Consider the following 19854-nt stretch of genomic DNA (forward strand, 5'->3'; position numbering starts at 1 on the left):
CGTGTACGTGGCGGCCGCAGGGAATGGAGGGGGTCCCTCCAGTAGCGACTCTGTTTCCAGTCTCAGTCTGCATAAGTGGACGCCCGCAGAGGCGCCCCAGGTGCCCGGGTGTTGTGTGATTGACTGGGGGAAGGAGGGGTAGGTCGATCCCTTCCTAACGCTCCATCCCATCCCCGAGGATTGGGCTAGTAGGTCGGACGGTCAGAGCCGGAGGCCGGGCAGAGTCGCCGTAAAGACTCTGCTCCCGCCGGGCAGCAGCCGGAGAGGCGGAGCCTCGCGGGGAGGGGGCGGGCGGGGGCCGGACCGCCGAGACAGACCTGGAAACTGCTGGAAAGGCCGCAGTGCCGCCACCGCCGCCGCGTCTTCCGCCGCGTGCCGGCAAAAAGTCCCCACCAGCCCCGGCCGGCGCCCTCTCTCAACGCTGATCTACCCACCGTAGCTAAGCCTCCGCCCTTCCTGTGCGCCTGGGAGAGTCGGATCTGTGGCTGCCCAAGGTTGGGTCCCGAATTCCAATTCTTTCTACCGGGATGCGAAATGTGTGGGGCAGATTCTAGGAAGAAGATTGCGTCTGGGAGCGGCGGTCGGTGTGGTTAGCCACCTCCGCTTTTTTTAGGTGTCCCCCTCCCCCAGCCCCGCCCTTGGGTGTGGGGACGCCTGCCCCACAGGTTTTTAGGGAGGATAGTGGGTCCTCGTTCGTAGAGACACTGCTTTGTCAAATGAGCACTCCTCATCCCCGCTCTTGAGCGGGTCATGTCCTAGACGTGCAGACATGGGGGCTGTGGTCACAAGCAAACGTGTGAGTGGACCCGCTGCTTGGGTTCTTCTCTGCCCCCTCCCTTATTTCGGACCATGACGTCAAGGTGGGCTGGTGGTGGCAGGTGCGGAGTTGACAAGGGTACTCCTTTAAGGCGGAGGGATCCGGGGGAGGGGGGCTGTGCTGTGCTTCGCCTTATATAGGGCGACCTGGGGCGTGAAATAGCTCTCTTGAGTCGCTCCGGCGCTGCTCTTGTCTGTGTGTGTGTGTGTGTGTGTTGGACAGCCAGCCCACCTTGCTTTCTAATACCTGTGAGCCTTTTCTTTTGAAGGTAAGGCCGAAGTCTCTGCCAGGTTTCTTTTCCTTCACTGCTCTTTCGTTTTGCTGTTTTCTTTTTCTGTTTTTAGGAAGCCCAGATGTCGGGGTGGGCTGTGGATAACGCCCTGGATTTTTACAGGGTGAGGGTGGTAGTAGGTGAGGGCTCTTGAGTTTTGCTCCGTTTTCTCTTGTGTGCTTGGGCGGTGGGCTTTTTTCTCGGCGGCTGCTAGCCGTGGCGAGGTGGGCTGAGGGGTTGGGGGAGTGGGCGGAGGGCAGCTGCACGTGGTGGCCGCGCGGCCCAGGACGCTGCCATTCTTGCTTCTCCACTTCCGGAGGCGGCTACAGGGCGCCGGAGGGGGACCGCAGGGTGGCGGGGGTGCTCGCATGGGGTGACTCAGCACGGCCCTGCGGGACTGGCCTCACCATCTCTCTTTACGGCCGCGTCGAAAGCCTTGGGTGCTTTGTTTCTGTGAGGGCTCACGGTGAGGGAGAAGCGTTTTCGGCCTCCAGCTCCCATATTTCCTCCTTCCAGATCTTTCTTGCAGTCCCCGTGGAGGAGGGGTGGGGAGAGGGCAGGGTCTGGAAGATTCTTGGGCTCCCTCCTCCGCCCCTCCTCGAGAGCTGAGATTGTTCTGGAAGCTTCTGGATTCTGGCGCCCCGCCCCGGTGCCCGGATGCTGGGGAGAAGGGAGGGTACATGGTGGCGTCCCCTCCTCGCGTGGCCCCTGCCGATGCATGTTCAACAGTGACGAGAGTCGGCCCGGTGGCTACGGCCACCATCTTTCCTGTGTTGGGTTTGGTCCTGTACTGTAATTCTGTGCTGTAAAGGGGTCGTGGTTGAGCTTTTGGTTTTTCGATTTTTTTGTCTGGATTTAATTGCTCCTCGGGCTGGTGGCCTACGGATCTGATTATTCCTCTTTGCCGTGTGGGGCAGAAGTCCTGCACCTTAGGCTGATTTTAGGAAGACACCTCAGGGGGACCGGTTTAACGTTAGTGCCATTTTAATCTTAAACTACTGGTTACTTTGACCTCCCCCAAATATAAAGAACCGTAGCTAGTGATTTTCACATTTAAATTTGCGCAAGGATTACCAGGGATCCCTAGATACCTGGGTTGGACCAGGATTATGAGTTTCTGCCATACTACCAGGTGACGCTGAGCCTGTTGGCCACCATTCTTTAAGTAACTGGGTTCTGTGACATTTGGTTGAAGAACATTGTAGCTTATTTTCTTTTTCCTTTTGATTTGGCTTCCCACTTAGTGTGTAGCCTGAGAGCTTTAAAGAGAATGCTTTTTTCGTCTCTTGGGAAGGGATAATAGTACTCAGCTTAAACCACCACTCAACTCACGTTTTAAGGTTCCAATGACAGGCAACCATTAGGATTTCTAAATATGGGGCCTTCATATTCTTTTGTAATTAATTACTATTTTTATTTTAGATGCCTGAGGAAGTGCACCATGGAGAGGAGGAGGTGGAGACTTTTGCCTTTCAGGCAGAAATTGCCCAACTCATGTCTCTCATCATCAATACCTTCTATTCCAACAAGGAGATTTTCCTTCGGGAGTTGATTTCTAATGCTTCTGATGTAAGTGCTCTGGTTTTCACATTTCATATATTTTAACATTCTGGAAGAAGGAGAGGGGTAGTTTGGCCTTTGTTGGGGACTACTGTTGAAGAGGTAAACCTGCAACTATTCCAAAAAGATTTGTCTTACTTTGTGGCCATTTTGAAGTTGGAAGGGACTATGTCCAGGATAAGTGGGTTGGTGTAACTATGGTTCTAATGCCTCAACATAAGGGGCAATCAGATTGAGGCTGACAGAAATACACCAAGATTTTCTTTGAAGATAAGGGCTTTAACAAAACAAAAGTGGGCGCAGTGGTTCATGCCTGTAATCCCACTACTTTGGGAGGTGGATCATGACTAGCCTGGAGTTCAAGACCAGCTTGGCCAACATGGTGAAACCCTGTCTTTACTAAAAATAGAACAACAACAAATTAGCTGGGCATGGTGACGAGTACCTGTAATCCCAGCTACTTGGGAGGCTGAGGCAGGAGATTCACTTGAACCCAAACCCAGGAGGCAGAGGTTGCAGTAAGCTGAGATTGCGCCACTGCACTCCAGCCTGGGCAACAAGAGCCAAACTTGTCTCAAAAAAAAAAAAAAAAAAAATTGGTCGAGCTGTTGGCTCCACACCTGTAATGCCAAGGCAGGAGAATCACTTGAATCTAGGACTTTAAGGGCAACATAGCAAGATCTTGTTTCTGCAAAAAAAAAAAAAATATTAAGTGGCCATGGTAGCATGTGCCTGTAGTCCAGCTACGTGGGAGTGTGGCTTGAGCCTGGGAGGTCCAGGCTGCAGTGAGCTGTGATCCTTAACATTGCACCGTAGCTTGAGCGACAGAGCCAGAGCCTGTCTTAAAGGGAAAACAAAAGCAAATTCCTATTTGTATTTTCAGGCCTTGGACAAGATTCGCTATGAGAGCCTGACAGACCCTTCAAAGTTGGACAGTGGTAAAGAGCTGAAAATTGACATCATCCCCAACCCTCAGGAACGTACCTTGACTTTGGTAGACACGGGCATTGGCATGACCAAAGCAGATCTCATAAATAATTTGGGAACCATTGCCAAGTCTGGTACTAAAGCATTCATGGAGGCTCTTCAGGTATGTGCAGTTTTGCAGGCACACACCATTCATATTTGTCAGTGTGCTTTGGTTTGTTGCTTTTCGAAAACTTGTGTTTGACTTTAAATAACTTGTTGGCAGGCTGGTGCAGACATCTCCATGATTGGGCAATTTGGTGTTGGCTTTTATTCTGCCTACCTGGTGGCAGAGAAAGTGGTTGTGATCACAAAGCACAATGATGATGAACAGTATGCCTGGGAGTCTTCTGCTGGAGGTTCCTTCACTGTGCGTGCTGACCATGGTAAGCTCTCCCGTTACAAGTTAAGCTGGGTTGGAGTTTTCTGGGCTTGTGAAGTGGCAGAAATTTTTAGCATCCTGTTTGTAAAGCAGTTGAAATTATAGCAGCCTCGCTAATATACTTTTTTTTTTTTTTTTTTGGCTTGGTGAAGTCTTAACTGCTTTTATATTTTCACCCTGTTACATGCTTGTGACTGACTCTTGTAGGTGAGCCCATTGGCAGGGGTACCAAAGTGATCCTCCACCTTAAAGAAGATCAGACAGAGTACTTAGAAGAAAGGCGGGTCAAAGAAGTAGTGAAGAAGCACTCTCAGTTCATAGGCTATCCCATCACCCTCTATGTGAGTGTGGACTTTTAAACCTTTTTCACTTAACGTGCAGGGTGTTTCCTGTTCTGGAGTCATCATGGGCCCTGGCTTTTGCTTTCCCTGTTAGTGGTTAGTACTCAAGGCTAACTTTTGTTTTTGTTGTTTAGTTGGAGAAGGAACGAGAGAAGGAAATTAGTGATGATGAGGCAGAGGAAGAGAAAGGTGAGAAAGAAGAGGAAGATAAAGATGATGAAGAAAAGCCCAAGATTGAAGATGTGGGTTCAGACGAGGAGGATGATAGTGGTAAGGATAAGAAGAAGAAAACTAAGAAGATCAAAGAGAAATACATTGATCAGGAAGAACTAAACAAGACTAAGCCTATTTGGACTAGAAACCCTGATGACATCACTCAAGAGGAGTATGGAGAATTCTACAAAAGCCTCACCAATGACTGGGAAGACCACTTGGCAGTCAAGGTGAGAAGCCCTTGCACATTGGCTCAACATACAAATATGGAGAGGAGTGAGTAGGTGGCGTTTTGGCAGGTAATAGACACATGGAACTTGTCCTCCTGATCACAGAAATGTTGAGAACCATGTGATTTCATTGATTACCCTGTCACAGTGAGGAGCTATCCTTCCTAATGACCTCACTTTGTCTTCTGATGGTAATCTTGGTAATGTCTGCCCCTGATCATTGAGAGCATTAAGGCTCGGTTTTCTAGAGAGCTGCCTGTTGTGTGTGCTTTGTCCTTTAGGCTTAGGGAGGATCATTGTTCCACTTTTAGGTAATTTGTTGGGGCTAAAAGGCACTCTTTGGAAATGTACTACTACTTGTTTATGTTTGGATTCTTTCAGCACTTTTCTGTAGAAGGTCAGTTGGAATTCAGGGCATTGCTATTCATTCCTCGTCGGGCTCCCTTTGACCTTTTTGAGAACAAGAAGAAGAAGAACAACATCAAACTCTATGTCCGTCGTGTATTCATCATGGACAGCTGTGATGAGTTGATACCAGAGTATCTCAGTGAGTATGTCCTTGGCATAATTTAGTTGGGTGAAGTCTTGGGGCAAGGTTTTCAACATTCTGCAACTAAAAAGTCTTATTCCTAGGTGTAATAGTTCTCTGCAATACATAGTGTGTGAGGGTTCAGGGGGCAATAGCGCCTTCTCTTTGAATCTGGGTACCAGGTCTGGTCTAGCTGTTTTTACTGAGTTTTCTCATCCTGGTTGATGGCAGACTTTATCCGTGGTGTGGTTGACTCTGAGGATTTGCCTCTGAACATCTCCCGAGAAATGCTCCAACAGAGCAAAATCTTGAAAGTCATTCGCAAAAACATTGTTAAGAAATGCCTTGAGCTCTTCTCTGAGCTGGCAGAAGACAAGGAGAATTATAAGAAATTCTATGAGGCATTCTCTAAAAATCTCAAGGTAAGGAGGCACATGGTTATTCCCTTTACCACTTTCTTAGTAATTACGATAAATTCTACCATTCTTATAGAAGGCAAGGTTATTTTAGTTAAGTTGGATTGTTTTTTTCTCTTCCCACTCTTCAAGCTTGGAATTCACGAGGATTCCACTAACCGTCGCCGCCTGTCTGAGCTGCTGCGCTATCACACCTCCCAGTCTGGAGATGAGATGACATCTCTGTCAGAATATGTTTCTCGCATGAAGGAGACACAGAAGTCCATCTATTACATCACTGGTACGTTGGTTCTGATCGAAGCCTTTTTGGAGGAAGAGGGAGCACATTCAGGGCTACCTGGGAACTGGCAGTCTGAGGCACTTTGAACACTGAGTCCATTTAATAACCCTACAGGTGAGAGCAAAGAGCAGGTGGCCAATTCAGCTTTTGTGGAGCGAGTCCGGAAGCGGGGCTTTGAGGTGGTTTATATGACTGAGCCCATTGACGAATACTGTGTGCAGCAACTAAAGGAGTTTGATGGGAAGAGCCTGGTCTCAGTTACCAAGGAGGGTCTGGAGCTACCAGAGGATGAGGAGGAGAAGAAGAAAATGGAAGAGAGCAAGGCAAAGTTTGAGAACCTCTGCAAGCTCATGAAAGAAATTTTAGATAAGAAGGTTGAGAAGGTAAGCCATTTTGGGACTAGGATATATTTTGTAACATATCTTTGAGGTGGGCTTTGTGGTTTGGGACAGGCTATTTTAATAAATTTGGCAAAGATAGGCATTCCTTCAGTTAACTTCTGAGGGTAGGTAAAATACCATCTTTTTTTTTTTTTTTTTTTTTAACTGGATCTCACCTCACTGGAAACTCATTCTTCTTAGTGGCTGGGATTACAGGTGTGTGTGCCACCATACCCGACTAATTTTTTGTAGAGACGGGGTTTGGTTTTGCCATGTTGGCCAGGCTGGTCTCAAACCCAAGTTGTCTGCCCATCTCCTCCTCCCAGTACTGGGATTACAGGCCTGACAGTTCCCATTTTCTTTTTTTGAGACAGAGTCTCACTCTTGCTCAGGCTGGAGTGCAATGGCGTGATCTCAGCTCACTGCAACTTTTGCCTTTCGGGTTCAAGCGATTCTCCTGCCTTAGCCTCCTGAGTAGCTAGGATTACAGGCATGTGCCACCATGCCCGGCTAATTTTTTGTAGTTTTAGTAGAGGCAGGATTTCACCATGTTGGTCAGGCTGGTCTCGAACTCCTGACCTCATGATCCGCCTGCCTTGGCCTCCCAAAGTGCTGGGATTATAGGCATGAGCCACTGCACCCGGCTCCATTTTCTCTTTCAAAGTGAAAAAAGGCTTTTGTGATTGTCCACAGGTGACAATCTCCAATAGGCTTGTGTCTTCACCCTGCTGCATTGTGACCAGCACTTATGGCTGGACAGCCAATATGGAGCGGATCATGAAAGCCCAGGCACTTCGGGACAACTCCACCATGGGCTACATGATGGCCAAAAAGCACCTGGAGATAAACCCTGACCACCCTATTGTGGAGACGCTGCGGCAGAAGGCTGAGGCAGACAAGAATGACAAAGCAGTCAAGGACCTTGTGGTGCTGCTGTTTGAAACCGCTCTGCTCTCTTCTGGCTTTTCCCTTGAGGATCCCCAGACCCACTCCAACCGTATCTACCGCATGATCAAGTTAGGTCTAGGTAAGTAGCTTTGGTATTTGGTGTGGGCAAGGAGTTTGTGCAACTAGTCTTCTGTATGGATTTGATTTACTGCTATTTGTTCAAGTCTCATGGCTTTTTTTCTTCAGGTATTGATGAAGATGAAGTGGCAGCAGAGGAACCCAGTGCTGCAGTTCCTGATGAGATCCCTCCTCTTGAGGGCGATGAGGATGCATCTCGCATGGAAGAAGTAGATTAGGAGTTCATAGTTGGAAAATTGCCCTTGTATAGTGTCCCCATGGCTCCCCCTGCAGCTTTGAGTGCCCCTGTCCCATCTGACTCCCCTTGCTGACGTCTGGTGTTTTTCTGTCCTGTCCTTTGGTGGAAGGCAGGAAACAAGGGTGTCAAGCCCCCATTCTTTCCCTACTCTGACAGCAGGATTGGATGTTGTGTATTGTGATTTTTTATTTCGTTTGTTCATTTTGTTCTGAAATTAGAGTATGCAAAATAAAGAATATGCCGTTTTTATACAGTTCTGCTCTGCCTTGTAAGGTGGATATGTTGGTCTTTCCCTAGCTTCTCTATCCCTTCCCTCACCCCAGCTCTTACCTTCCTGTTTTCAGGAGCACAGTAAGTTGAGTTGGTTTTGTAGTTAAGGCTCACTGGTATTCTGTGTCTTAACACACACTGAAGCTAAAGGCAGTTTGGGTAAACTACCATGTAATAAGGCCCTTGCAGTCAACCAAAACACAGGACCAAGTCCATTGCAGTAATTTAATTTAATAAAATAAAATTATAAGAGCAAAAAGTTACATTTCTAAAGTACCAAAACCTGCAACAGGCTCATGGAGCAGAGCCTAGGGATCCAGGAGCTTAGGGGGGGGGGGGTGCTGGGCAGGGCTCTGCATCCCCTTTCCTCAGCACAGCACCATCTTCACCCTCCTAGGAAAGCAGCATTGGAGCCTACACCACTTTGTGCTTTTCCACCAGGGTAAGAAATGGATGTCTACAGATGGGGGCGGTGGGGGGGTCTAGAAGGTGACAGAGTCACAGCTAGGGTGAGATTTACCAGAACTCGGAGAACTCTGGAAGCTCCCTATGCCCTCTTGACCCCCAAACCCCTCACTGAGGACTGTACCCTGGAGCTTAGAATAAACGGCTTGTTGGAAGATGGGTGACTTAAGGCAAAAGGGAAGGCTGCCTCCTGGGCTCCCCACACCCTGCTGCAGAGCTGGTCTGTGATACTGAGAAAACACCTGCATTTTGCCCTTGAGCCAGCTCCTCAGGTTACAGTAGGAGACGGAAATGGGGATGGTGAAAGGGTCCTATTTTATTTCACCCCTCAAGCCCCCTCCACCCTCAAACCTTCTGCACAGGGGACTCAACAGGCACAGCCTTCTTTCCCCGTTGCTTTAGGCGGCCCCGTGCATAGACTCGGAGCAGGAGGGCAGCAAACACCACAGCCACCCCCAGCCCTCCCACCACAGTGACAGTGTGGCCATAGAGAAGACAGGAAAGAAGGATGGCAAAGGCCTGGCGGAGGGTCATGATGATGGTGAAGACAGCAGCCCCAAACTGCCCAATGGTGTAAAAGATGAACAGCTGGCCACATGCGGAGCAGATAGAGAGTAGCAGGGCATGGGCAGCAAACTCACTGTGTCGCCCCATGAAGCGGGTCCCCTCCAGGAGGGCCCCCTGTTCTAGCAGTGAGCCTACTGTGAAGAGGCAGGAGAAGAAATTGACCCCAAACATCATCTGCACCGATGACATCTTATAGGCAAACAGGGCATCCTGCCAGTTTGAGGTGAAGCTGTCAAAAGCAATATAGCCTGCCAGTAAGACAAGGCCTGAGAGTGTGGTGGCCGGGGAGCTGCGGGGCTCTGGTCCGCTGGATAGCAGAAACATGCTGACCCCAATGGAGATGAGGGTGGCTGTCAGGTATTCCCAGTGTTCGTAGCTGCGGCGAGACACAAGCTTTCCCATCAGCATGACAGGGATCACCTTAGAAGCCTTGGCCAGCACCTGGGTGGGGAAGCTGACGAACTTGAGAGCTTCGTATTGGCACCAGCTGCTAAGCACATTGGACAGGCTGGCAAAGGAGTACCGGTACATGGGTGCCCCATGCCGGGGCTGCTTGCAGAGGACACAGGAGAGGCCAGCCACAATCAGTGCCAGTACTCGGTTCATCAGCACCAGGAACTGTGAGTCTGTAAAGCGCTCACCCGGTGATGTGGCTGTGGCCCCATAACTGCGGGTCATCACTCTTTCCTGCAGCACACCCCAAGTCAGATAAGACACCTGGTGGGGGAAGGTAGAGGCAGAGGAGACAATAAGCAAGAGAATGAAAAGGTAGACAAATAGACCTCTCCCTCTTCTTCAGGATGATGCCTAGTGATTCAAAGGAAAATACACACTTTCTGATTCCTCTGTAGGAGTTTCTTCTCCCCTCCTAAGTCTGGATTCATCTTGTAGGGAATCAACTGTGTGCGAAAAACCAATTCAGGGAGGCAAGAACTCTCAGGGAGAACTGGATACCTGTAGGTCAACATGATATTCAAAGTGGAACCAGTACTCACTGCAAAATGCCATGGGGTCAGCATCTTAGCACCCCCTCACATGCACTACTGGGGGAAGGCTGAAGGGCTCCCCTGCAATTTTATCAGCGATTTCACAGTAATGTGCAACAGCAGTACAGGAAGGAAGTATAACGGCACGGCAGAAATCACAGAAGAGGGCAAGAGGAGGTCTCTTCTGCACTAGACATCTTGAAATAACAGCATGAATTTTCAGTACCAGTGCTGGAGAGGGGGAAAGGAGAAAAGAAAAGAGCATTTCCCCCAAACACCTCCATGACGGAGGTGCAGCGTGCCCCTGGGAGGAGGACACGAAACACACCAACCAGCAAAGCTCTGGGACTGGTAAGATGAAAACCTTCACAGAATCCCTGCCCACCGGGATCCAACCCAGGAAGACAGGCTGAGCCCACCTACCCACCTGGAGCCCTGTGGCACAGAAGAGCAGCTTCAGGGCCTGCCACATCGGGGTGGTCTCTGCCGCCTCTGTTCGGGTCGCCAAGGGAACCTCATCAGAGGCCTTGGGCTCATTGCCAAACACACAAGCTTTCACCAGGGGGAAGCAGAGGCCCCTACCTGAAGAAAGCACACAAAGTCAAGCCCCAGATGTCCGTAGCACTACTTCTTCCCCAGAGCAGCCAGCCTGCTCTGTTGTCCCGCCTAATACCGGGCTCCCTCTCTCCCTCTCCAAGTCCTGTTTGGACTGCTAGCCAACACCCTCCGTCCCGACTTGGCTCACTTCCCCGCCCTTTCTACACACACCTGTCTCCAGGTAATTCTTCCGCCTGAAGTACTGCACCAGGAGGTAGCCAGGTACCATAAAGCTGGCATAGCCAGCAGCATTCACCAAAAATCGGAAGAACCAGAGCTGGGTCCATGACTCCGGAGGGACTTCGGGAGTCTCCCCACCTGCCCCTAAGGAGGGGAACGCAGCAAGCACCACCACTGCACACCACCTGTGGGGAAAGTGGACGTAAGGATTAGGGTGCAGTTCTTCATCCCCTCCGCCCTCCAGAGGGGACCACACTGGAGTAGGGCCCGCAGTCTCTTCCCTGCCCCCCTCCGCTGCAGCCCGGCCGGGACAAAGAGCCTCTCTCTCTCGGGGGGTGGGGGGGACGGCGCTGGCCAGCCAGGGCTTCCTCCCTCCCCGGGGGCGGATCCGCCCCTCCGGCCACACAGGTCTCCTCTGTTCGCTCCAGCGTTAGCCCGCTGCTCAGGCCAGAGGCGGCGCCCCTTCCCCCACCCTCCCTTCCACGTTCCGGGGCGTCAGGGTCCCCAGCCCCTCCGCCCGACACTCCCGAAGCTCCCCAAGAAGCACAAAACCAAGCCGCACCCCCATCCCCACTGGCTCTGGGCAGCGCTATGCTGGCCTACAGCCGGGTAGCCAGGACCCCACCCGGCCCCCAGTGCTGAGGTGCGGCAGTCACGTGGCCCGGGGGCTCGGTCACGTGAGCTCGCCGCTGCCCTAGTCCCCCACCTGGCGTTCATGGTCCAGGCCGCGTGGGGTGGAGGGGGACCGGGGAATGCGAGTCCCCGGGCCGCGCGCCCCCTGCGCTCCCTCCACTCCCGCCGCCGCCTCCAGGAGCGGCCAGCGAGCCAGCGGCCAGCGGAAGTGCCGCGCTCTTCCCGCCTCCCTCCCCGCGGCCCCCTCCGCCCCTGCCGCGACCACGCAGCGCCCCGGGCCGCCGCCGGGCCACAGCGCCCCCGCGCGGCCTGGAGGCAGATGCGGCTCGGATTCCGGGGAGCTGGGCTACCCCTGGGCGCGGGGAGCCCCAGCCCTGGAGAGGCGCCAGCTTGGCGCGTCCCCTGTGCTTCGTCATTGCCCTTGGCCTTCATAAGCGTCCCAGAGGTCATGGTGACCATTGCCATCTTGTGGACCGGAGACATTGAGGCTCTGCATCCCAAGCCCCTCCTCTGTGTTACAGTTTCCCCGTTTTCCGAAAGGATGGTGTCTCCTTCCTTTTTTGTCTGGGCAGTAATCCTGTCCCCCCACTTCTCATGACCTCTACATGGCCTTGCCCGCGTTCCTCGCCCACTCACCCACGCGCTGTGGAGCCCCACTGACCTGCTCTCAGTTCTTCTAATTCACTCAAGGCTTTCCCCCAAATGCTCTGCCCTCATCCCTTTACTCATCATTACATCCCAGTTGAAATGACACTCCTCAGGCGGGGGTTCCCGGGCAACCCAAAGCATGGCCTTCTCCCGACTCCATCCTTTTCCTTCCCACTATTCTTTCCCTTCACAGCACCTACTGCAACTTGTAAGGACATCTTTATTTGGATGATTACGCTTTTAACAGCTGTCTCTCTCACTGGCTGAGAAGGACCAGCATAGGACCAACCTAGCCAGGCCCTGGAAGGTGAAGAATGGGAAGAAAAATATGAAGTCACAGCTCCCTTGTGCCCAGTCACCCTGGGCTACCCTTGTTCCTCCAGATGGCAGTGCCCAGGGCAGTAGGGAGGGCTCCAGGGCCTGTGTCTTCTCATTCTTCCTCCTCTCCCTCCATCCCTCATCATTTCCACAGCAAGGACAAGGATCTATGCTGGACACAGAGAAAGGCCTGGGGACTAGTGGCCTCTGACCCCACCCAGCAAGGTCCTATCGTGCTCAGGGGACAATTGCATTCTCTCTGCCTTCATCACAAAGTCATAGGGCAGGCCTGTCTAAACAGCCCCAATGCACACAGACATGCATGCGCACAAAACAGCGCTAGAAGGGAAAAACTTTTTTAACATCTCTGCCATTTTAGTGTCATGTTACTGAAACTTCCCTTCCCCAGTCGCTCAGTTCAGAGCCTTCTCTGTGAAGTCAAGTGTTTCAGGGTCCTCAACAGCAGTAAGACAGGACCCCCCTCAGAGTTCAGCTTGCTCCTATTTCTGTCTCTTCTCACTCAGGAGAGTCCACCATGTTTCCTACTGATTGACAGTTTCCGGCTGACCCAACATGGGTAGAAACAAGAGCACCTGCCATTTTCAAGAGAGGCAAACAGGCTTCACCCAGGATACCTGGGGCTTTGGGGGTCTTCCAAGAATCCCTGTCCATCTGGAAAGTTCCTCCTTCCAGACTGGCTCTCTCTCACTTGCAGTTCCTCCTTCTCAGCTCAGGACTGTACTGGCTGGCCCCAGGCTCTGGCCATAGCAGTCCCTAGGGCACCAGAAGAGCACACAGCCTGGGCCCAAACTGCAGCAGTGATGACTTCAGCTTCCAGATAGAGAAAGAGGTTGAGCCCTGAAGATTTCAGACCCTTCCTGGCTTCAGTCGGTACACAGCAGCAGTTTCCCTGAGATCTTCAGGTCATCGAAAGGCAAAAGGACAAGGGACTGAGAAGGAGAACAGAGAGAAGCAAGATCAGAGGACATGAGAAAAGGTGACTTGGGAAAGGGGACCCAGGGAAACCTGTTGGGCCACTCCCTCCCCACCAAATGACAGTTGAAGACCATCGGAGAACAAATCTCCATACGAATCTTCAAAGTAGTAGCCTCTCTAGGCTTGGCAGAGCCCTGAGGACATAGGTGAGCCTCCCTTTTCTAAGATAACGCCAGAATATCCGGAGTTAGGAGGGACCTTAGAGATGATCCCGCCCACGGACCTGGTTTTTTGTTGTTGTGGGGGTGGGGGAGGCTGGGTACTCGGAGAAAATTTTGGGTTTCTTTTTTACACTGAACATTTAAAAATAGGAAAGACTATACAGAAAACCTGGGTTTCACCTCTCAAAAAATTCCAAGACCGGGAAAAACTGGGCCTACACTCCTGCTCTGTAAGCTTTTGCTGAAGCTGAGTACAGAGACCCTCAGGGATGGCTCTCTGAGTTCCTACAGGCCTCACCACACCATGGTCGCATACCTGGCCATCTTCACTGATTCACGTTAACTGCAGGGTCTCTGTAGGAGTCCAAAGTTGGCTCCCTGGTCATGACCAACTAAGAAAACAGGCTCAAGTTCCCACAGTTGGTCAGTGGCAGAGTCCTCGTTATAACCCAGGACTCCTTGCTCTGTGGCCCTTTCAGCTAATGACAACACCTCGCTCTGCCATGGGTGTGCAAGGCCCTGGAGAGCAAAGCATATGTCTCTTACTTCCTCAGTCAGGTCCTGGGGTGTCTCATCCTCCACGTTCCGCAGCAGGGAGTCAGCACCCGCCTTGCACAGAGTGGATGAGATGCCCATGAGGCCCCGGCCAGCTGCCAGGTGCAGGGGTGTGCACCCGTTCAGCATGCGGGCATCCACCTGGGCACCAGCCTGGAGCAGGAACTGTACCAGGCCCCGCTCTTGGGTTTCCACAGCCAGGTGCAGCGCTGTCTTCCCACTGGTGCCCTCCTGGGAAGAAATAAGGATATCAGCCAAGGCCTTCAGAGGCAGTGTGCTGGGCCCAGGCTCTGGATAAGGAGGTAAATGCTACCACTTCTGACCGCTGGGCAGGGGGCTTGGGGCTGGGTCAGGTGGGGGGCAGAGTCAGGTGGGGGGAAGGCCCTGTGCCAGGCAGTGTGCTGATGGCTGCCTCACCTGCACATCAATGTCGGCTCCATTTTGAAGCAGCAGTTCCATGAGTGGTTGGTTCTTCTGCAGGGTGGCGATGTGGAGACAAGCCAGACCTGGGATGGGGTGAGGGTGAGGGCTGCTGATCTGCATCCACCAACTCCCTCTCTTCCGGGACCTTCCAGCCATTCAGCCCCAAGGGACTCACTGCCCACTCAATGTCTCTAATCACAAGACTGTTAAAATGCAAACCCCAAAACCCCCTCAAAAATTTAAGGGGAAAGGAACTCAAAGTTTCCACCTTTTCAGAGTCATGTTATTGAAACTTTCATGCTTCAGGAGTCAAGTTGCTGAGTGACATGCCAAAAAAACACCCTCCTCCTATACACAAAACACACACACACACACACACACACACACCTGCCTTCAAGCCCAGTCTGAAAGCCATCTTTTCTGAAAAGCCATCTAGGATCCTCATGACCCCAGCCCTTTCTCAGGGGCCACTTCCTTCTGTGTGTTCTCCTGGCCTTTTTGCTGTCCCCTTTCTGGTCTGGACACTTGGACACTTCCTGACCCTTGCTTAGTAATAGAGATTTTGATTCAAACTTACATTCTTCACCTCCCTCAAGTCCCTGTGCGGATGTCCCTGGCTCCATGAGGCCTTCCCTGACCACTCTATTTAACAATCCTATCAACTCTCCTGTTCCCCACATTCCTTCCCCTCACTGCTCTACTTTTCACTACAGCACTTGCTTCCTTTTAACTTATTACATAGTTCACTTCTTGTATTTATTGCTTGTCTCAATCTTTCTCTGTTTTGCACACAGACGCAAGCATAGTTCCTAGGATAATGTCTGGCACACAGAAAACCCTCGGCATGTTTCTGTTGAATGAATGAATCGGGTCATCTGATCTCTGTTAAACTAAGTACCTTAAAAGCAAGATTTAGTTTTCTGCTCAGCACGCAGTAGGTACTGGGTAAATTCTAACTCATCCATTCATTCATTTAGCAAAGATGTGCTGTATATCTATGTGCTTACAGTGGGAGGGGCACCAATGGACAAGCTGGGACCCTCCCTTCCCCAAGAATGGGAGCCCTATCTCCTATGCCCTCCTCCTCCCACAGGCCCTAAGACTGTCCACACCTTGCCAGTTTTGCAGCTGGAGGTCCAGAGAGTGAGATGGTCCTCTGCCTGGCTCTGGCCGCCCCTCCAGCAGGCAGCGGGCACAGGCGAGGTGCTGGCGCTGGCAGGCCACATGCAGGGCTGTGTCACCATGCCGGTCCTGTAGTGCCCGGCTGGCCCCCTTCAGCACCAGTGCCCGAACTGCACCCGGTTGGTCCAGATGTACAGCCAGATGGAGTGCTGTCTGGAGGCACAAATAGAGGGTCATGGGGCCACTGCAGCATGCTCCCACCTCTGGGAACAAGCTTGGGCTCCAGAATCACTAGCTGCCAGCGTCTTCTTTGAAAGCCACTTATAAAGGTCATAGCCTGGGCTTCCAAGGAAATACTACCAAGCCCTTCTCCTGTCACGCCTGAGTCCCACCAATCTCTTGGGACCCCAATTCTGGAAGCAAGGTGAAGAAAGTAGCTCTCTGCTTTTCTTGTAAGTCACCATAGGCCCTGGAGAAAGGATATGTAGGGACAGAGTCTAGCCTCTCATCCTGTGGGGAGACTTCTCTTATCCCCAGGCCTTAGGCTGCAGGGGTTATGTTGGAGGAAAGATAGAGGCACCAGGCAGTCTTTCCCTGGCAAACGTCTCTGCAAAGGCTCCATTCAGATGTCACCTCCTCTGTAAGCCTTCCCTGGCTGCTACACATGGACGGTGGACCCCATAGCAGCTGGTGTGTGTCTCTATCACAGCTCTTGTCACCAGGCTGTGTATTTAGCTGTTGACACGAGTCCCCCAGCCCAGGCTGCAAGCACCTTAGGGAGAGGCTGTGTCTTACTTGTGTTTGTCTCTTCAGCTTCTAGCTCAGTGTCTGGCATATGGTTTTCTCAGTGAGCGGCCTATGGACTAGCGTGGCTGCTGGGGATGGCTGTCAGGGCACAAACAGGTATCTGGGCACAACCCATTCTCGTCACCAACCTGGTAAAGGTTGTTTTGAATGTCCAGGACCTCCTGGGGCAGCAAAGCCAGGCAACAGAGCAGCACTGCTGGGGCCTCGTGAATCACTGCCAGGTGGACCAGCCTAGGGGAGCAGAGGCAGGGCTTACAGTTAGGGCCCAGGCCACAGGGAGTGGGTTGGGGTCTTGGGGTTAGAAGGAACACATCAACTTTTACTAGCTACCCATAGGGTAGGTCCAGCAAGTGAGAATTTGGGCCAGGAAGTAAGGGTTGATGTGGGAAGCCAGGATCCTAGGGGTTGGAGCTCCAAGTTCCCACTGATGGCCTTCAGGAGGGCCTCGGCTGGGTGGGCATGTGGGCAGGGTGCTGAGAGGACAAGGGCCTTCCTGTCCAGCCTGCCCACACCCACTCTTCTCTGCCCTCAGGGCTCTGCCGGGCCAGCTGCAGCTCAAAGCCAAATTGAAAGCTGCCAAAGTAGTCCAGAGGGGGTTTCCAGGGCTGAGCACCCCAGCACACAGGGAAGAAGGAGGCAGATGCAGGGTCACTCCATACCCCCAAGCAACTCAATGTTAGACATTCCAAGGGAGAGACACAGATATTCTTGGAAGAGGAGCAAGGAGACAGAGCAGCATCCTGTCCTGCTGCCCTTCACAGGGAGTCAAGAGCGCTTCTCAGATAGCACAGACCAGGTCAGGCCTAACAGGGGCCCTCCATTCCTCTGTGCACCTCCAAGAGGAAGTCTTTGCAGTGCAGAAAATGTGTTTGTTGAGGGGACCAAGAACCTTAATCTAGGGGTAATGGGGTCAGTCGGGAGGGGAAGTTCCAGTCTTGGGGTTTCCCCATGTCAGGTGGGGAAAATGAAAGCCAGTGCTGAAGGGTCTAGGTCGGGACAGCTGCCTTGGGGCATTAGTGAGGACGGTAACTTGGCTAAAAGGCCCATCTGGGCTGGGAGGGGGCTGCTTGGGCAGGAGGGCGGCAGGCTTTGGCGGCAGGCAGCAAGAGAGGCCCAGGAGAGTGACGGAGGGGAGGGAGGAACCGCTCTGGAAATCCCCTCGGTCAGGGCCTGCTCTCTGGGTCACATTCTTGCAGCCACCTCCCTCTCTCCCCCAGTATCCCCTCCTCCCACTTCCTCTTCCCACTTCCATACCTTCCACAGCCCAGATACCTCCAATGGAGAAAAATGCCCCCTCCTCTCTGCGGACTCGCTGGGGAGCCTGGACCCTTCTCCCCACCACACACACACCCAGTCTGGATACAACACCTGCTTCTAACTAGAGATGGAAAAGGCTGGGGCTGAGAGACTAATTAAAGAGGCAGGGTCAAAAGTCCCCTCTCCTTGGATCAAATGTCATCAGAGGCATCATGCATGCAGCCCCCAAAACCTTGGGGTTCTGGGCCTGAAGGCTGGTGATCCAGGCAGAGTACGAAAAGGACTGGGTCACTCCTCCCCCACCCACTGGGTCCACCAGCTGTCTTTATCAATGGTCACCCAGGATTAGGCTCCTGCACCTCCAAAAAGCAGGTTAGGACAGCCACCTCCTGCCTCTCCTACTCCTATGTACTTGAGCACCCTTGATCAAGAATTCCAGCCCCCGCACCAACTCTATATATCAGCCCCAGATCCCAACCTTCCCCTCCTCTGTCAATGTCTTCTTCTTCCTGGGGGGTGCTAAATCCTCAGCTGGCCAACCCATCCCACACAACTGCCTTTTACATCAACTGTCCTCTGGCCCACTCCCACCAAACTCCACCTGGGTCTGGAGCAGGAAGGGTTAAATGAGGGAGTAAGGCATGACAGTTAGTGGGATTGGGGGGCCCTGGAGGTAGAGGATGTCAGGGATGCTGACTCTAGCCCTCACTTCCCCTTTCTTAGCAGAGGAGGAAGTAAGCTGGGGCAGCCAGCCTCCTGTCTGTCTGCTGGGGCAAGAGTGCCCCAGCCTGGCTCACCCCTCTTCCTGAGGACCAGCCCCAACTCTACACCCTGGTGGCACCCCTCCATGCCTAGCTTCCTGGCCCCCGAATGGCACCCTGTAACTGGCACCTTTTGGTCCTTGAGACAGAGAACTCTGAGCTTAGGAACTGGGAATCCCAGATATTGAGCAAATAAGGATGTCCCCTTCCCCAGCAAGGAGAAACAAAAAAACTGGACTTGGTCAGGGGAATTTTCTCTTCCTAGGAGTGGATTACTGGTAGATTTCCAAGATGCTGGCTGTGGTCCCTGGGTAAGGGTCCTGCCAGCTCTGCCCACCCCAAAATGGGCGGACAGAGATGATGCCAGGTTTTCTGGTCTGGGCCTGCCTGGACCTCAAAAGTGGGCTGAGAGTTATGTCGGAGTTTGGAAGAGCGAATGGGGACTTGAAAGAGCCTAAGCGGGGAGTGGGGGTGCCCGGCCTGTTGCGGCTCTTGGGCAGGCCCAGAGTTAGCATCCCGCATCAGCCTAGCCCCCATACTCACGTGTCTCCGTCCTCGGAGATATAAGTGAGTGCTTCCAGCTGCTGAGGGCTCAGCGCCCCCGCGTGGGGGAGTGGCGAGCGTGGGGCCGGGTCCTCAGCCTCGGGGCCCCCCAGCAAGGACAAGGTCTCGGTGAGCGAAGAGGAGCCATAGGTGGAGTCAGCCCGCTCCCCATCCGCATCTTCCTTCTCCTGTGGTTCCTTGGCGGGCCCCGGAGGATGGGTGCAGGGCTGAGGGCCGCCGTCCGAGGGCCCGGAGGCTGGAGCCGAGGTGGGTTCGGGTAGGGAGCGCAGAGAGCGCAGAGACTCAATGCCAGAGTCGTACTGGCCCTCGTCCGCCTCGTCCGGTCCCTTCCGAGCCTCGGACATGCCCGCGGCGCCGGCCCGCGGGGGTCCAGTCCGAGCAGGATCCAGCTCCGAGCTCCGCCGCGCCGCCTTTCCGGGTTGCGGGTCCACTTAGCAGAGCGGGCGCCCGGCCCGCGGCGGCCTCCTTCCCGGGCTGTGGGGCTCCGAGGGGCCAGCGCGCAGCGAGGACAGGGTTCGGAGCGCTGGCCGGGTCCACCCAACGGTTACTCCGGGTAGCCGGGCCGCCCAAGCAGGTTCTCCTCCTCGCCCCGCCCCCCCGGACCAAAGAGGTTTCACTGCTCCAGATGGCCCCGCCCCGCCCCGCCCCCAGCTGGAGCTTCCGGAAAGAGACCCCGCCCCTCCGGAATCCCCCTTCCCGGCCTCTACGTAGGCTTGGAGTCTGTGGTTCCCGGGCCCTGACTCACTCCTTCGTTGATTCATTCACTCATTCATTCATTCACTCTTTCCCCCTTCCTCTTACACTCCATTCATTAGTTCCACGCATTTACTCTTTCCGTCTTTCACTTCTATTTCTTCATTCGCTTTATTTTGATTTTTTTGAGACAAAGTCTCGC

At 53.1% G+C, this 19854-nt stretch overlaps 3 protein-coding genes across 9 annotated transcripts; 1 reads left to right on the forward strand and 2 right to left on the reverse strand.

Moving 5' to 3' along the window:
- The first annotated feature begins 358 nt into the window (after positions 1-358).
- Positions 359-7902, forward strand: HSP90AB1 (heat shock protein 90 alpha family class B member 1). Of its 3 annotated transcripts, none has more exons than XM_035295793.3 (12): positions 359-494; positions 2511-2657; positions 3532-3738; positions 3841-4000; positions 4204-4337; positions 4472-4780; positions 5162-5327; positions 5541-5731; positions 5858-6005; positions 6120-6388; positions 7079-7412; positions 7520-7902. In XM_035295793.3, the coding sequence occupies exons 2-12, from the start codon at positions 2511-2513 to the stop codon at positions 7627-7629; spliced, it is 2175 nt and encodes a 724-aa protein (XP_035151684.1). In that variant the 5' UTR covers positions 359-494; the 3' UTR covers positions 7630-7902. The 3 variants fall into 3 exon arrangements, with proteins under 3 accessions (XP_035151684.1, XP_035151683.1, XP_035151685.1); XM_035295792.3 differs by lacking the exon at positions 359-494 and adding an exon at positions 979-1085; XM_035295794.3 differs by lacking the exon at positions 359-494 and adding an exon at positions 1381-1554.
- Positions 7903-8134: 232 nt separating this feature from the next.
- Positions 8135-11544, reverse strand: SLC35B2 (solute carrier family 35 member B2). Of its 5 annotated transcripts, none has more exons than XM_035295796.3 (4): positions 11421-11544; positions 10706-10899; positions 10365-10519; positions 8135-9668 (listed from the first exon to the last, which is right to left on the reverse strand). In XM_035295796.3, exons 1-4 carry the CDS (start codon positions 11429-11431, stop codon positions 8730-8732), a joined length of 1299 nt encoding a protein of 432 aa, XP_035151687.1. In that variant the 5' UTR covers positions 11432-11544; the 3' UTR covers positions 8135-8729. The 5 variants fall into 5 exon arrangements, with proteins under 5 accessions (XP_035151687.1, XP_035151691.1, XP_078225438.1 ...); XM_035295800.3 differs by lacking the exon at positions 11421-11544 and adding an exon at positions 11277-11370; XM_078369312.1 differs by lacking the exon at positions 10365-10519.
- Positions 11545-12195: 651 nt separating this feature from the next.
- NFKBIE (NFKB inhibitor epsilon) lies at positions 12196-19545 on the reverse strand. The gene is made up of 6 exons (XM_002806708.5): positions 18939-19545; positions 16506-16608; positions 15561-15783; positions 14443-14531; positions 14017-14256; positions 12196-13263 (listed from the first exon to the last, which is right to left on the reverse strand). Exons 1-6 carry the CDS (start codon positions 19301-19303, stop codon positions 13198-13200), a joined length of 1086 nt encoding a protein of 361 aa, XP_002806754.2. The 5' UTR covers positions 19304-19545; the 3' UTR covers positions 12196-13197.
- Positions 19546-19854: the final 309 nt, after the last annotated feature.

This window comes from Callithrix jacchus, chromosome 4 (assembly GCF_049354715.1).
Source record: "Callithrix jacchus isolate 240 chromosome 4, calJac240_pri, whole genome shotgun sequence".
Lineage (NCBI taxonomy): Eukaryota > Metazoa > Chordata > Mammalia > Primates > Cebidae > Callithrix > Callithrix jacchus.

Coding starts and splice junctions, on each gene's coding strand:
- HSP90AB1 (XM_035295793.3), top strand. CDS start 2,511: ATGCCTGAGGAAGTGCACCATGGAGAGGAGGAGGTGGAGACTTTTGCC. Junction 4,338..4,471: donor GCTATCCCATCACCCTCTAT/GTGAGTGTGGAC, acceptor TTTGTTGTTTAG/TTGGAGAAGGAACGAGAGAA. Junction 5,732..5,857: donor CATTCTCTAAAAATCTCAAG/GTAAGGAGGCAC, acceptor CCACTCTTCAAG/CTTGGAATTCACGAGGATTC.
- NFKBIE (XM_002806708.5), bottom strand. CDS start 19,303: ATGTCCGAGGCTCGGAAGGGACCGGACGAGGCGGACGAGGGCCAGTAC. Junction 16,609..18,938: donor ATCTCCGAGGACGGAGACAC/GTGAGTATGGGG, acceptor CTGCTCCCCTAG/GCTGGTCCACCTGGCAGTGA. Junction 13,264..14,016: donor CCCAGGACCTGACTGAGGAA/GTAAGAGACATA, acceptor TCTCCTTCTCAG/TCCCTTGTCCTTTTGCCTTT.
- SLC35B2 (XM_035295796.3), bottom strand. Junction 10,520..10,705: donor GAAGAATTACCTGGAGACAG/GTGTGTGTAGAA, acceptor TGCTTTCTTCAG/GTAGGGGCCTCTGCTTCCCC. Junction 9,669..10,364: donor TCTGTGCCACAGGGCTCCAG/GTGGGTAGGTGG, acceptor TTCCCCCACCAG/GTGTCTTATCTGACTTGGGG.